At 43.5% G+C, this 12,873-nt stretch overlaps 2 protein-coding genes across 2 annotated transcripts in view; one reads left to right on the top strand and one right to left on the bottom strand.

The window, feature by feature from the left end:
• IntS6 (integrator complex subunit 6) overlaps positions 1 to 7,474 on the top strand; it is a 23,325-nt gene extending 15,851 nt beyond the window's left edge. The window contains exons 10-11 of the mRNA XM_075892396.1: positions 2,401 to 2,538; positions 4,964 to 7,474. Coding sequence (XP_075748511.1) covers positions 2,401 to 2,538; positions 4,964 to 5,139 — 314 coding nt within the window. The 3' untranslated portion in view covers positions 5,140 to 7,474. The remainder of the gene's footprint in view (positions 1 to 2,400; positions 2,539 to 4,963) is intronic.
• Positions 5,161 to 12,873, bottom strand: LOC119185171 (transmembrane protein 256 homolog). The gene is made up of 3 exons (XM_037434276.2): positions 12,491 to 12,873; positions 11,122 to 11,243; positions 5,161 to 5,330 (listed from the first exon to the last, which is right to left on the bottom strand). The coding sequence occupies exons 1-3, from the start codon at positions 12,714 to 12,716 to the stop codon at positions 5,187 to 5,189; spliced, it is 492 nt and encodes a 163-aa protein (XP_037290173.2). The 5' UTR covers positions 12,717 to 12,873; the 3' UTR covers positions 5,161 to 5,186.

The following is a 12,873-nucleotide window of genomic DNA, read 5'->3' as shown; positions in this document are numbered from 1 at the left end:
GACTCGTAAGGATGCCTATCCGCTCTCCACGATAAACTCTATCGTAGGTAACCTGGGTGATGCATGGTCCTTTACCACGCTTGACGCTTCTAAAGGTTACCTACAGGTCCGGATGGGTAACCCTGACCAGTGTAAAACTGCGTTCACGTCCCACAGAGGGTTGTTCGAGTTTACTCGTATGCCCTTTGGTCTTTGCAATGCTCCTGCGACGTTTCAAAGACTCATGGACCGCGTCCTCGGGGAAGCAAAGTGGTCATACTGCATGTGCTACCTCGACGACATCGTGATTTATTCACGAACCTTCGAAGAGCACTTGGCCCATGTTGCCGATGTACTCGAGAGGGCGAGGACCGCCGGGATGACATTAAACCGCGCGAAGGTTTAATTAGCGCAGACCCGTGTTCAGTTGCTCGGGTTTACGCTGGGCGAAGGCTCCATAGAGCTGGATCGGGATAAACTTCGAGCTATTCTCGATTTTCCCATGTCCAAGGACATACATGGCCTTTGCCGCTTTTCAGGAATGGTCAACTTTTACCGTTCCTTCATTCCGTCCTGTGCCCGACTGCAGGCGCCCTTGAGCAAACTCTTGGGTAAGTCTGCTGAGTGGAAATGGGGACTTGAGCAGCAGGAGGCGTTTTGCCGACTGTCTAACGCCATCGCGGAGACAGCACAGCTCAAGCTCCCCGACCTGACCAGACCGTTCGTTGTACAAACTTATGCGAGCGATCTGGGTTTAGGAGCTGTTCTCCTACAGGAATACGATGGCGTGTTGCAGCCGTTGGCCTTTGCCAGCCGCTCCTTGGTCTCTGCGGAGAAAAATTATTCCGTGACCGAAAAGGAGTGCCTCGCCATCGTGTTTGCATTGCGGAAGTTTGACGTCTATCTTGATGGGACAAAATTCGTGGTGTAAACGGGTCAACATTTGCTACCGGGTGAGGTGGTTAAACGTCACTCCGCTCTCCCAGCGCGGCAGACAGCAAAGGAGGGGAGACATGTCGGGACATGAGAACGGCAGAAAAGGCGGCAAAGCTTGCACAAAGGCTGTGGGCTAGCCTCGATTCCCACAAACAAGTACAGAGGCTGTTTTAGACTTTATAAAAAGCACTAGACTAGATACTAGACTGTAGGGTACTACGCTAAGTGGCTACTGTACATATGCCACCTCTTCTTGTCCCCATCATCATCCTTCATCCCTCTTTCCTTCCCCCTTCCCTTATCCCCTGTGTAGAGCAGCAGGCTAGAGCGAACTAGCTCAGGCCGATCTCTCTGCCTTCTAATAAATTCTCACTCTCTCTTTGTGCAAATAGTGAATTTTAGGTTGGAAATGAATTCGAAGCAAATAGTGATTTTGGTCGAATAAATTCAAATCGAATTCAAATAGTATATATCTCATATTATTTTTAAAATATTGGTAAACTTGTCATGAGCTAAGTGACGTGCACAATTTTTTTTTTAATTTTGAAAGGCCTCTGTGCAAATGCCATTTTTTTTTGTTCAAAGGAAGTCAAAACAACATTGAATAGTAGCAAGGTTTGACTTTTGATAGAATGCAAGTGATAACCTGTAAAATATGTAATGTTTCAAAATTTAATGTACTTTGAGCATATAAGTCGGCATAGCAAGCTTTTAAACTTCAAGAAATGACGAGTCGATTTGAGGGTTATATGGTCATTGAACCTTGAAATAGGGCTTCACGGCAGTGCGTAATTTTTAATAAATGTTTTCACGGCTCAGCACCTCGGCACTGCAGTGAAACTAGTTTTACAGGGAATTACATGCGGTTTAATATACATATATTCGGTAATTGCAAACACTTCGAAATTTTCAGTAATTTAAATTCAAATCAAATTGAATTCAAATATTGTACTATTCATTTGAATATTGAAAGTATTTAATATTTGCATAAGCCTAGTTATTCGTGTCAGTATAATCCGAAATCTTGTGTATTTGTGTTGGTGTACCTTGATACATGTTCAAGACAAATGCACATAAAAGTGACATTTTTTTAAGGACATTATCGCTCATAAGCATGATTATTTTACAATTGAGGATGATGCAGTCATGTTTTAGTTAAAGTTTGTTTCAGCTTGATAGCTGTATAACAATGAGGGTGGCTATTTGGGCTTGTTGGTATGGTTGCATGATGATGGATGGTAGCGCAGACAACGAACACGGACAAGAGATCTCCGTGGTGGATCGCATACACCACGGAGATCTGCGTGTAATAAACTGTTGTTGAAAGTTAGCGCTGTGTTGTGTCTATGTGCCTTCTCTTGTCCGTGTTCGTTGTCTGCGCTACCATCCATCATCAAGCTGTATAACAGTTTTATGTTGAACATGTTGTGATAATAAAGCAAGTCTCACGAGTTGATTCCATTCGTTTGTTTATCTCTCCAACAGAGGAGGAGACGAGCAATGGCTGGGCGCCTAATGAACCAGCTTCTTGGGAGGAGAGAAATGGCCAGGTGGCTCCACCGTGGCGCGACAATGGTCTTATTAGGGGCTGCCTGCTCAAGGAAGTCAGGAAACCTGGCAGAAGTGAGTAGCTGTGGACGTGTGCTCAAGCCTGCACCTGTGTTGCTGCACTCTTCTCGCAACAGTTTGTTTCCGTCCCCCTTATACGGGCAAACTAATTGCAGTAGCTTAGTCAGAAGAACTTGCTAGTCTAACTGTCATCTGCTAGCTTGTTGTCACGGTTGCGAATTAAACTTGGCATCTTCAGTATACATGAATGCACAAATAAAGAGTGAGTTTATAAATATGCTGAACTCCCTTAAAAGCTTTGGTGCCAGTTATTTTACCGAGAATTGGCAGTGTAAAAGTGTGTATTCAAAAAGAAAAAAGGCTGCTGTCCAATCAAGCATAATGTTATGCTTAGAGCTGTGCAAATAGCAAAATTTTGTTTGTGAAACGAATTCGAATAATAGAGTACGAGGTGAATGTTTTCCAAAAAGTTGTTGAGTATTTGCTTAATGGTTTTTGAATACTTCGAAGTGACATTACCGCAAAAAGGTCGCGGAGTGTCTCTAAGCAGATTCTTATGAGATGCTCATGCTGCAACATGAGATAATCTAATATGGCATTAGCTTTGGAATTTTGATTCCTAAAGGTTTGTTGTGTCTATAGAATGGTGCAGGAGTCTTCGTTTGCTGTTTGTCATCTAGGTGTCATCAGTGTAGTGCAGGAACCATATGTTACTAAGTTATTGTGCAGATATAACTCCTTACCTACTACCCAAAAGTGTAGAGATATGTATACTACTGTGAGGAACGGCGTTTATTCAGCCAAGCTCGAGCTAAATCACATTGATGATGATGTGTAAACAGGATGCAAAGTCAGTCACTTGTCGTGCTCACACTATTCATGATCGCCAGTGCAAATAGGACTAGAGACACTACGTGGGCACTGTCCGTGAACTGAAAGTGTAATGAAAAGAGTGGAATATTTGAACAGAACTGGAGGCACTGGCACTGACGAAATCTTAGCGCTCCATACACAGCTTCTAAACACGTGTTGCAGGTACAACATTGCAGTATTTGGTGAGAGCAATAGATGACTGGCTATTTACTATTTCATATGCTTCCTACTATTTCATATGCTTTGATGACAAAAAATGTTTCAAAATGGATGTCACTAAGAAGAGCTTCAAAACTACCTTCGTCGAGCTCACCTATTTGCACTTGACGAAATTCGAGAGTGGGTTAGGGTCAACGCTGTGCTTTCGTGCAATATCTTGCTTGGCAGCCAACTTCTTTCAGGACTTTCTTCTTTTTGCACCAGGTCAAGCATTCGGTGCGGGCCGCGAGTTGCCATTATCAAAAATCGCCACCACAACACTCAAAATCAGCTGTGGAAACTTGTGCAGAATCAACTCACAGTTTATTGGCGGGCTAGTTGGTTTACCATGCTATGTTTGAACAGCACAACTGGATGTGGACGGAGAAGAACACACAAACACTCTGCGCTGTGTGTGTCTTTTCTGCCTGCGTCCAGTCGCGCTTTTCTAACTTCAACCAGTCTTCAGTACAGCGCATAGCTGAAGCTCTCGACACATTTCAACAAATGACCTAGTTAGCCAATGCGATCAATGAGATGCCTCAGCGTTGACTAAACACGATTGCCACTTCATGAACTGTGGCGCTACAGGCAGTGGGAAAATTCCCGATTTTATTGAAAAACTACAGTCACCTCGAGGCTCTCGACTGAAAAATAATTTGTGATCAACCAGCATAACTGGCTTTTACCCTCAAATTATTGAGCATTTCTTTCTATGGGCATGCATGCAAAATTTATGGGACCACTTGACTTCTAACTAACCAAAAATTCCTATTAAACAAGTATTGGGAGTCGACTAAACTATGTCATTTTCAGCCAGTCCAAGCATAGCTCCCATGGGATCCAATGCATTGGCAACTGAACTGTTACATTGTGGAATGGCACTCTAATATGGTCAGCGTGGCTTGGAAAGTGGCTATATTGACTTTTCACATACTTTAGCCTGCCTCGAGTACGAGATTAACTGCACAACGCTGTCTGACCTACCATGACGTGTTTACAGTTTCTGCCAGCGAAATCATTCACCAAAAGATATGGATTTGCTGTTCAATGAACATTGAGTCTATGATGCCACTTGGCTTTAAAATGCCTCTGGAGCTACCAGGTTGCTTTGTTAGGTTGGCGTAAGCTCATCGTTGTCCATCCTCTACTAGTTGCAAGCATTGTCCGTGAAATCAGCGTACGATTCAGAGATGCCCTAGATTTCTCAGCATTGGAGTGTACCATTTCAGCCATTTAGACAGAAGTGTGGACATCTGTGTTTTTTCCTATGCAGACACCATTGCTGTGAATCAAACTCTGAGTTGTCAGTTTAGTAGTAGGCTGTTGTAGCCCCTGAGTCATTGCAGCGGCTAAGGTAATTGAAGACAGCTGTTGAGGATGGCAACATGTTTTCCCTTTTGTGCAGACTTTGAGCGTCTTTTCGAGTTGCTGGGCCTAGTGCAGGGAGGCCTGGAAACGCAGGTGTGTATGGTGCGCCATGTGATCCACGAAGCGGGACGTTTCAAGCGCCGCCTGCTCATGCAGATGCTGCAGGACTTTGAGCAGCGGCTCGTTGATGCAGCTGCCTTCCCATCAGCTTAATTGCAAGTGTGGCACGAGACAGTCTGTTTTATGCGCTTTTATTTTGATCACAAGAGAATGCTCAGCCAGGCCAGGATGAGCACTGTGCCGCCAAAGGGGGCACCGTACTTGACCGAAGGGTTGCCCGTCAGGGCATACGCGTAACACGAGCCGCAGAAAAGGCCCATGCCCACCAAGAGGAGACTGCCCACCTGCAAACGAAAGTCAAGTTACTGCTCTGGGCTAAGGTAGTTTGTGAAAATGTTTTGTTACTTTTTCAATGACCTGTGTGCACGCCGGTGGCTGCTTTGCAAGTAATGTGGAACATGAGTCTTGAAATTGAGCCAACTTGGGATGCTACGGAAGACGCCTGTTGTTGGCTCAAATAGTACGCACAAGTCATAACTGTGAGCTTGCCACTATCATCACTGGTGGTTTTTGTTCTTGTTGCTGTTTTTTTTTTTATCTCTTCGTATGTTCTCCAGTTATGTTTTTTCAAAGTTCATTTCACATATTTCCCCTACCCTACCTGTCGATATGCTCTCGCCTCTTTTACACAGTTGCAATGCAATGCGAGGTGGCTGGGCAGAGTAAACCAAACACACCATAGACTATTATTTCCTATTTGCAGTGTTCAGTCTCATTCATTCATGCGTAAATTGGTTTTTGTCACCTGTTCAGTGCCAGTGGCTATTGTTATTTTTTGTTGCACAATGGGTAATTGGCAAGTGAACCCATCCAGGGTCCACAATTCCAGCAGCTGATTTCACCATTTTCGATGCCACGAGAGAGATTTCGTTCCACGTGTTAGTTACTGCAATAAGAGGGATTCCTCAGTTCAACCACACCACTGTTAAAGGCAGTCATTAATGTTTTAAAAGATAAGAGAACATTTCTGCACATGTCATGGTATCCTACTCGCCTAGAGAACGATCTCCTTTATGAAAGTGAAGACTACACTTCATAGTACTTTGAATCAGTAAATGCATATTCAGTTAGCATTGAGTTGTGCAGCCATGGGATCCAATGACAGTTTTAATGTAAGGAAAAACAGTGTACTGTCGGTGTCAAGGGAAAATCGAACAGTGGCAAGCATTCACAATAGTATAGTGCTTTTCTTTCAGTCATGGCTATTGACGGGCACACGCATCCGGTAGGGCAAAACTGTGCATACGTGCCTGTCCATAGTGATAACTGGACATCGTGAATGCTTGCCGCTGTTTGCATTTCATTTGACACCCACTGCACTTGGCAAGCCACATAGTCCGCTTTGTCTCTTCAATCTTCAGCAGCTTAATTTCGTAAATGTCTCCTATCTTTCCTTTATTTAAGTGTGCGGTGTTTATTGCTGCTGTTTACATCCAGATGCAATCTGTCCATTTAAAGTGCCCGGTTATTGTATTGTAAATATTGTACGTTCCCCAACTATCTTGCCACACAGTCTTATTTGTACAGCTGCATTATCACTACTATATTCCATTTTTATAAAATGGAAAGGAAGTCTCTGGCTGAAATAACTTTGACCCAATACACAAGAGCATGGGGTTTCCATTGTACAGCGTACATGCACTGCCTTTCATGGGGGACACTCATTGCCATCTCCGTACTTACTGGCTTGATGACTGGTTACTTTTTGTATATAGCAGCTTCATTGGGTTTGAGATGTTCTTATAGATTTCTGTTTCTTCACTCAAGATAGCTGTACATACGAGGCTGCTAACAATCATTACGTCTTCAAGCAGCGAGGACAAGAACGAATTGTCATGTACAAAGTATAAACATCAATGTGTGCCTATGTGTCATTTCATCAGAGCGTTAAGTGTCAATAAGGATTTGTTTACACCATGTTATATGTGCCCTCTCTCACGTTTGCTTTTATGGCTGCATCGACAGCTAAAAAAGTGGCATCAAGGCAATACTGTTTTCTTTTTCATTCAACTTCATGGGTCTCTTTCAGACTGCTGTGTTTGAAGCAAACCACATTGTATATTTCATGTTCTCTCTCCTCAGAAGGCACAATCACAAAAAACACATGATAAAAATGGTTGAAGTTCTCCCTCCCTTGCAGTTCGCAAGGCTAAAAACTTGCATATTTAGTTTATTCGTTTAGATCTGATCCTCACAAATATTTGCTTTTTATGTGCATCACATTATCTAAACTTATGTTTTTGAATCTTCAAGTCAATTTTTTTAAATATATAGAAATGTTTAAAGCTGCTGCATTACAGAAAGACACATTACTGTTTACATGGACATTTTGGTTGAAAAAACAATAAATGTTTTACAACGAATTGCTGTTAGAAGGGCACATCTATTATTGCGATATTTCCAAATAAAAGCACAGTCTTTCATTCTACACTCTTGAAGTAACATTAGGCATGAAGTACTATCAATAGCAAAAGTTTGCGGGGCGCGAAATGTTCGATAAAGCTGAATTACCATTTTGTCTGCGAATGTAATTTCGAAAAATGTTCCATACTGCACTTGGCATTCCAACCTCTACAGTCACCACCTTGATTACAAGCATTAAGCACTCGTATAGCAGATTTTTGCATTTGCAGGGGTGGAACAGGGTAGATGGGTTTTGGGAGCAGGCAAAAGTGCTTTTTGTAGCAGGCGGCTTGGAGCAGCCATAAAGGCGTTTTAGAACAAGCTTGGAGCAGCGAAGAGGGCCTTTTCGAGCAAGTTTAGAGCAGTAAGAACACTCGGAGCAGATGTAGCCCCATTCAATCAACATTTGTTCAATGCTGCATTTTTCAAATACTCAGCTAAATTGTGCAATTGCCTCATTATTGCGATAGAATCTATACGGATACTTTCTACGTGTTTTTGCCACTGCCGTCATGTTTCACCAGAAGGATGTTTCACAACAGTTTCACCAGAAGGGCGAAGCAATGAATGTGGTAGCAACAAATTGTAGGCCTGGCAGCCAACTTTTTTAGATCAGATATCGTGCAACTCCAGAAAACAGTGGTGTAAGAGAGAATAGCCACGCCAGGAAAAGACTCTCTTCTCGCAGTCTCTTTGCCTTGAGAGCGTACCACGCAGAACACATAAAAGGGTTCAAGAGCCATTTGCGCTGATTCCTGCCGTGATCGCAATGGTGCCCTTAAAATCAAAGTTCACGGCTGCTGCTGGAGAGATGACAGCCTTAACAAAATCTAAACTATAACCATTTCGATGAAAAACCAAAAAGATGATGTTTCAGCCATTTTTCTACGCACGATGCTCGATGTCTTTCGCATCTTGCGGCTAAATTTTGCAGCTGCGCACAGTACGGCGCGGAGAATAAGCGTTTGGCCCTGCAGGGGTGGTACGACGTAGAATGGTGCGAGTAAATAAGTATGGCGCACAGTGGCGCAAATGGCACGACTGTTCCACTCCTTCATTTGTTGTGGATCAAACGTCCCTCAAACTTTTGCTGATGCGTTCATGTGTTCAGAAAGTGGAAACAAGCTACATGGTTTGACAGCACACAAATGCCACAACAACGAGAACAACCATTCATTACTGGCTTATGAGCGTCTCCATGATTACCATCAGTTAAAAAAAAGATCACCAATTTATACATATGATATCATGCCATCATCATTTTTATAGCATAAGAGAATAGTTTGGATAGAGATTGCATTAATCATAAGGAAACTTCTTATAAAGAAAATTCAGAGAAATGATGCATGGCATCTCTGTAAAAAATGGAAACTACAAACAGTTGATGTGCATCTAGAAAAGGTGTAAATTTAAATAGGCATCTTTAGTTGATTACTCAGCGCTGTTGATACAACAGGCACACCCCCCCCCCCCCTTTTTTTTTCGATGGTTGATGTGCATTGTGCTATTAATATCAGTTAGTGATAGCATAATTTGACCATATTTCTTATTGAACTAGCAGTACAGATCTTGCTATAATAAATATTATTGAATTCTACACATGATAGGAAGTGCAACAAGCACAGTTTTCTAGTCCTAACTTTTTTTAGCATGAAAGTTGCAAAGCTTCAACACCCTCACTTGAACGACTGAGAAAATGTGTGTTCCTTATTTCACACTTTGTAAGCATTCACAACTTTTAAAATAACAGTTGACACCCTTTTGCAGTCTCTATACATTCAGATTGTTATAGCACAATAAAAATGTTGGTGTGTTCCGAGGCCTAGAAATGGTCATCAGTAAATTGCAAGGTTGGCAAATAAAGAAGAAGATGGCAGAAAGCCAATTGAGAAACACAAACTGTGGGTCACTGACATGATATAAAAAGCTGTTATGGCTAAGGTGCATAAAAATTGGCAAGGTTATCAATCAATTAGCAGAATCTAAAAACGAAATTTCTAAAAAATCAGTTTTTTTTTCCACAGTAGACACACTTATAACTCACAAGTGCACTTCCCTGTGCTGCCCAACTAATCGTGGCACCTGCTGTACATCAAGTGGAGATGAGGTTCTAGTTGCACGTGAGGAGGCTTGTCTGTTGTGTGTTTATGTCAAGAGAGCAGTCTGCATCTTCCACATTATAACCTAACCAAACTGCAGTTTAACATGCCGTTTCCAGTAAGTATTTAACTGTCAGTAACTAACTTCCTGTAGTGCAGTTGGATTAACTGCACTACAGAAAAGCTAGCTTTACAGTTAAAACCTCGTGCCCTCTGAGCTTGCAGAAGTGCAGACATACCACAATTTACATTATGGCACCTTCACTTATGAAAGCGACACTTAAAGGGACCCTAAAACGGTTTTTGGAAGTTTTGTCAGCATTTAGGCTAGAGCATTATCAAACCATTCGCACCACAATTTTAGTGACGCACCATGTACCAAGGCCGCTACGGACAAAACATATCCTTTTCCTGAGCTTTGCCTGGCCTCCTCAACTCACGAGGCATGCCGGCATCGTAGGCGATCGCAGAGCTCTCATCAGTACGCTCGACTATTTGAACTTTTACCAGTCTAGGCCTCTGAGATCGCACTCCGACAGGTTGCTCGTAGTCTCAGAGACCACCACATAGTGTGCCCGGCAGTATGCATGCCGTCTGGCAACAGAGACGAAGATCGCGGATTGGTTCATATCTGCTCCGCCCAACCACAGCAGATATGAACCACCCTACCAGCCGTTATGAACCACCCCAGTGCCACCACCCTACCAGCTGATCTTACTCCTGCGCATTCTACAGCCAATGATAGCCAATCAGATCAGCAGCCACGGTGACGTCAAATGGCCCGAGCACGTTGCTCTGTGAATGGGCGGTTGAAAACGGGTTCGGCCGAGTCACGGCGATATCGCAGCTTTAAAGCGTAATAAATTACACAGTTTACGCAGAGAGCTCAAATCAGTCTCTAATTGACCCTTAGGACTTGGTCTACTGGCCCAATGTGTTTGTACAGTTACCAAAATGATTTCAGGGTCCCTTTAACATAGGAGCACGGCTGTATTTCGTCGAGTCTGTCCACACAGTCAAAGCATGGACAATTTGTTTCAAATGATAAAACTACATCAAGATCGGGCAGCGATGCTTGCTGCCAACGCAAGCTAAGTTCAGTTCATTTCAGAATGCAGTGCAGAACTGCAATGTTATCTTGCAGACAAGTACTACTGGGTATTTCTTATATGAACGAAATTTCCAAGAGCAAAGAGCTACACATAAGCTATAGTTTAGTTACATTCCAGCTTATGTCTCTTAATAGCTAGTTGTAAACTTCGTCAGTGCAAGATTCCTGGAATTGATGGCATATTCTTTATGTTTGTGCGCATTCTGTGTTTTCTCTGCCCTTTGCTTACACTTGGATGACCGTAGAATGTTGCAAAAAACTGCATCGGCAATTGTAATAACACGTCGTTATGATCAGAAGTACTGAAACCATAAACGAACCTGCTGTATCTTATTATGGCAGCAGGATATATTACACACATGAGATATTTAGGTGACTGAAGCATATATGATCAGGAGTGCTTTACACAATGGCATCATGATTATTAATACTTGCGATGTTGTATGCAGCAAGTACACTGACCAGTGCTGGACGCCTCGTGAGCGGGACACCCAGCAGTGCCAACGTGTGTAAGAAGTGGTAGTGGTTGGCACGGTCGTATGCCTCCTTCAGCTCCTCCGGTACGTCGTCTCGCTTGAACAGTGCTGTGTGATGGAGTCGTAAATCAGAATAGTCTCGCGAGAGTGTAATAATAATTGAGGTTTAAAGTTCTAAAACGGAGATATCATTATTAGAGACTCCTTAGTGGAGGGCTCTAAAAATTTTGACCATCTGGAGTTCTTTAACATGCACCTAAATCTAAGCACGAGGATTTTGACCTCCATTGGCAATGTAAAAACTGTAACGTTCACTTTTTACATGTGTTACAACTTGATTGCCGCATTGCTAAGTATTGAGATTGTTTTCTATGTAATGTGCAGGGTAAGAGGAGGAGGAGGGAAAAGCAAGGAGACATCAGTTTTACGACTGTAATCTTTGGAGAAAAGATTGAAAGATAGATGCGGGATGAAGGTGCTGGCAATCTCTTAGATGCCTGTAATTAATCACTGAGGCTAGTCAATCCACTGCTTTGCTGACCTGCAGTGTGTAGGGCCATGATCGGGAGATGTTTTCCTCTGAAAACGGTCTACTGTCTAGTTGGTTCAATGCACTGTGGAGAACATTTCTTTCGATCGCAAAACAATCGCAAAAACATACGACTATGTCCTCTTGCCTCTTCGCAGTTGCAGGAGTAGCATCAGCAGTGTTTGACAACCCAAGCAAGATTTACGGAAATTGTATTTCCACGAACAGAACAGAGCAGCAGATGTGTCTACATAATCGCAAGGTACCGAGCTCGAAAGGTTCCCTAGGTAAGATTTTGAAGGCGATATTTTGGCTGGGCAATGAAAAAGGAGATAATGGCCTTGCGTTAAGCTTATACTTTTTGGTAGAAAAAACAAAACAAAAGCTGAGACAAGAGAACAGGAGCAGGGTTGTATTTTTCTATAAACTTGCTTCCCTTTTGTTCTTCACAGAAAACTTCTATTCACAATGCACTACTATGAGCTCAAGCCGCACGAATCTCCAGCAAAGGTCGTATTGCCCTTCGCCCGTATCTCATTGGCTCTGTTCGTTGAGCAGCTAATTAGAGACTAGCGGACGACGGCCGGTGCCGTCCGCTCTGTGCGGGGTGTCCGTGCGGCTTGAGCGGTAAAGTGACTCTTAACTACGAAGTTAATTTTCGGTACTACATTCACCGCTCAGAAGCTGCGCTCGAGGTGAAAGCGCTACATTATATGAAATGAATCGCGTCATATACTACTATGCTCGAATACGCCGTCGTAAATCTGCGAAGTTCCGATTGAAAGCGTCAAGCCGTGCCAAAGTGCGCCGTTAGCGTGCTGCCTACCGTGTGCGCCGTAAGCACCGAGGGCGACGGCTAGTGCGCCGGACAGTCCCGCGAGCCGGACGAAGCCGCCGCCACTCTTGACGAGGTGGCACGCCCACGAGGGCGGCCTCGACAGTTCGTGCGGAGGAGGGCTCGCATGGGACGGCGCTCCGTGCGTGTAGCCGCGCACGTACCGCGTCACAAAGTTGTCGGTCACCGCGTCCGACACGTACGTGATGAACTTCATTTATGAGCAGCGACAAATTAGTTCTTCAAGAACACAGGACCGACAGCAGTAGTTTTATCCTTTGCCTGCAGAACCACCACAACCACCAGTTCACAAGTGCCCGCAGTCCACTCACAATCACGCTAGGCTCGTGCTCTGTGCTCGTACCAGCTGTTTC

Source organism: Rhipicephalus microplus, chromosome 1, assembly GCF_043290135.1.
Source record: "Rhipicephalus microplus isolate Deutch F79 chromosome 1, USDA_Rmic, whole genome shotgun sequence".
In the NCBI taxonomy this organism is placed as follows: domain Eukaryota; kingdom Metazoa; phylum Arthropoda; class Arachnida; order Ixodida; family Ixodidae; genus Rhipicephalus; species Rhipicephalus microplus.
This window is presented reverse-complemented; position numbering and strand designations above follow the sequence as displayed.

Excerpts from the sequence above, each read along its gene's own strand:
- LOC119185171 (XM_037434276.2), bottom strand. The coding sequence starts at position 12,716 with ATGAAGTTCATCACGTACGTGTCGGACGCGGTGACCGACAACTTTGTG. Across the intron at positions 11,244-12,490 it reads CGGTGCTTACGGCGCACACG|CACTGTTCAAGCGAGACGAC; the intron begins GTAGGCAGCACG and ends TCCATCACACAG. Across the intron at positions 5,331-11,121 it reads TCACGAGGCGTCCAGCACTG|GTGGGCAGTCTCCTCTTGGT; the intron begins GTCAGTGTACTT and ends TTTCGTTTGCAG.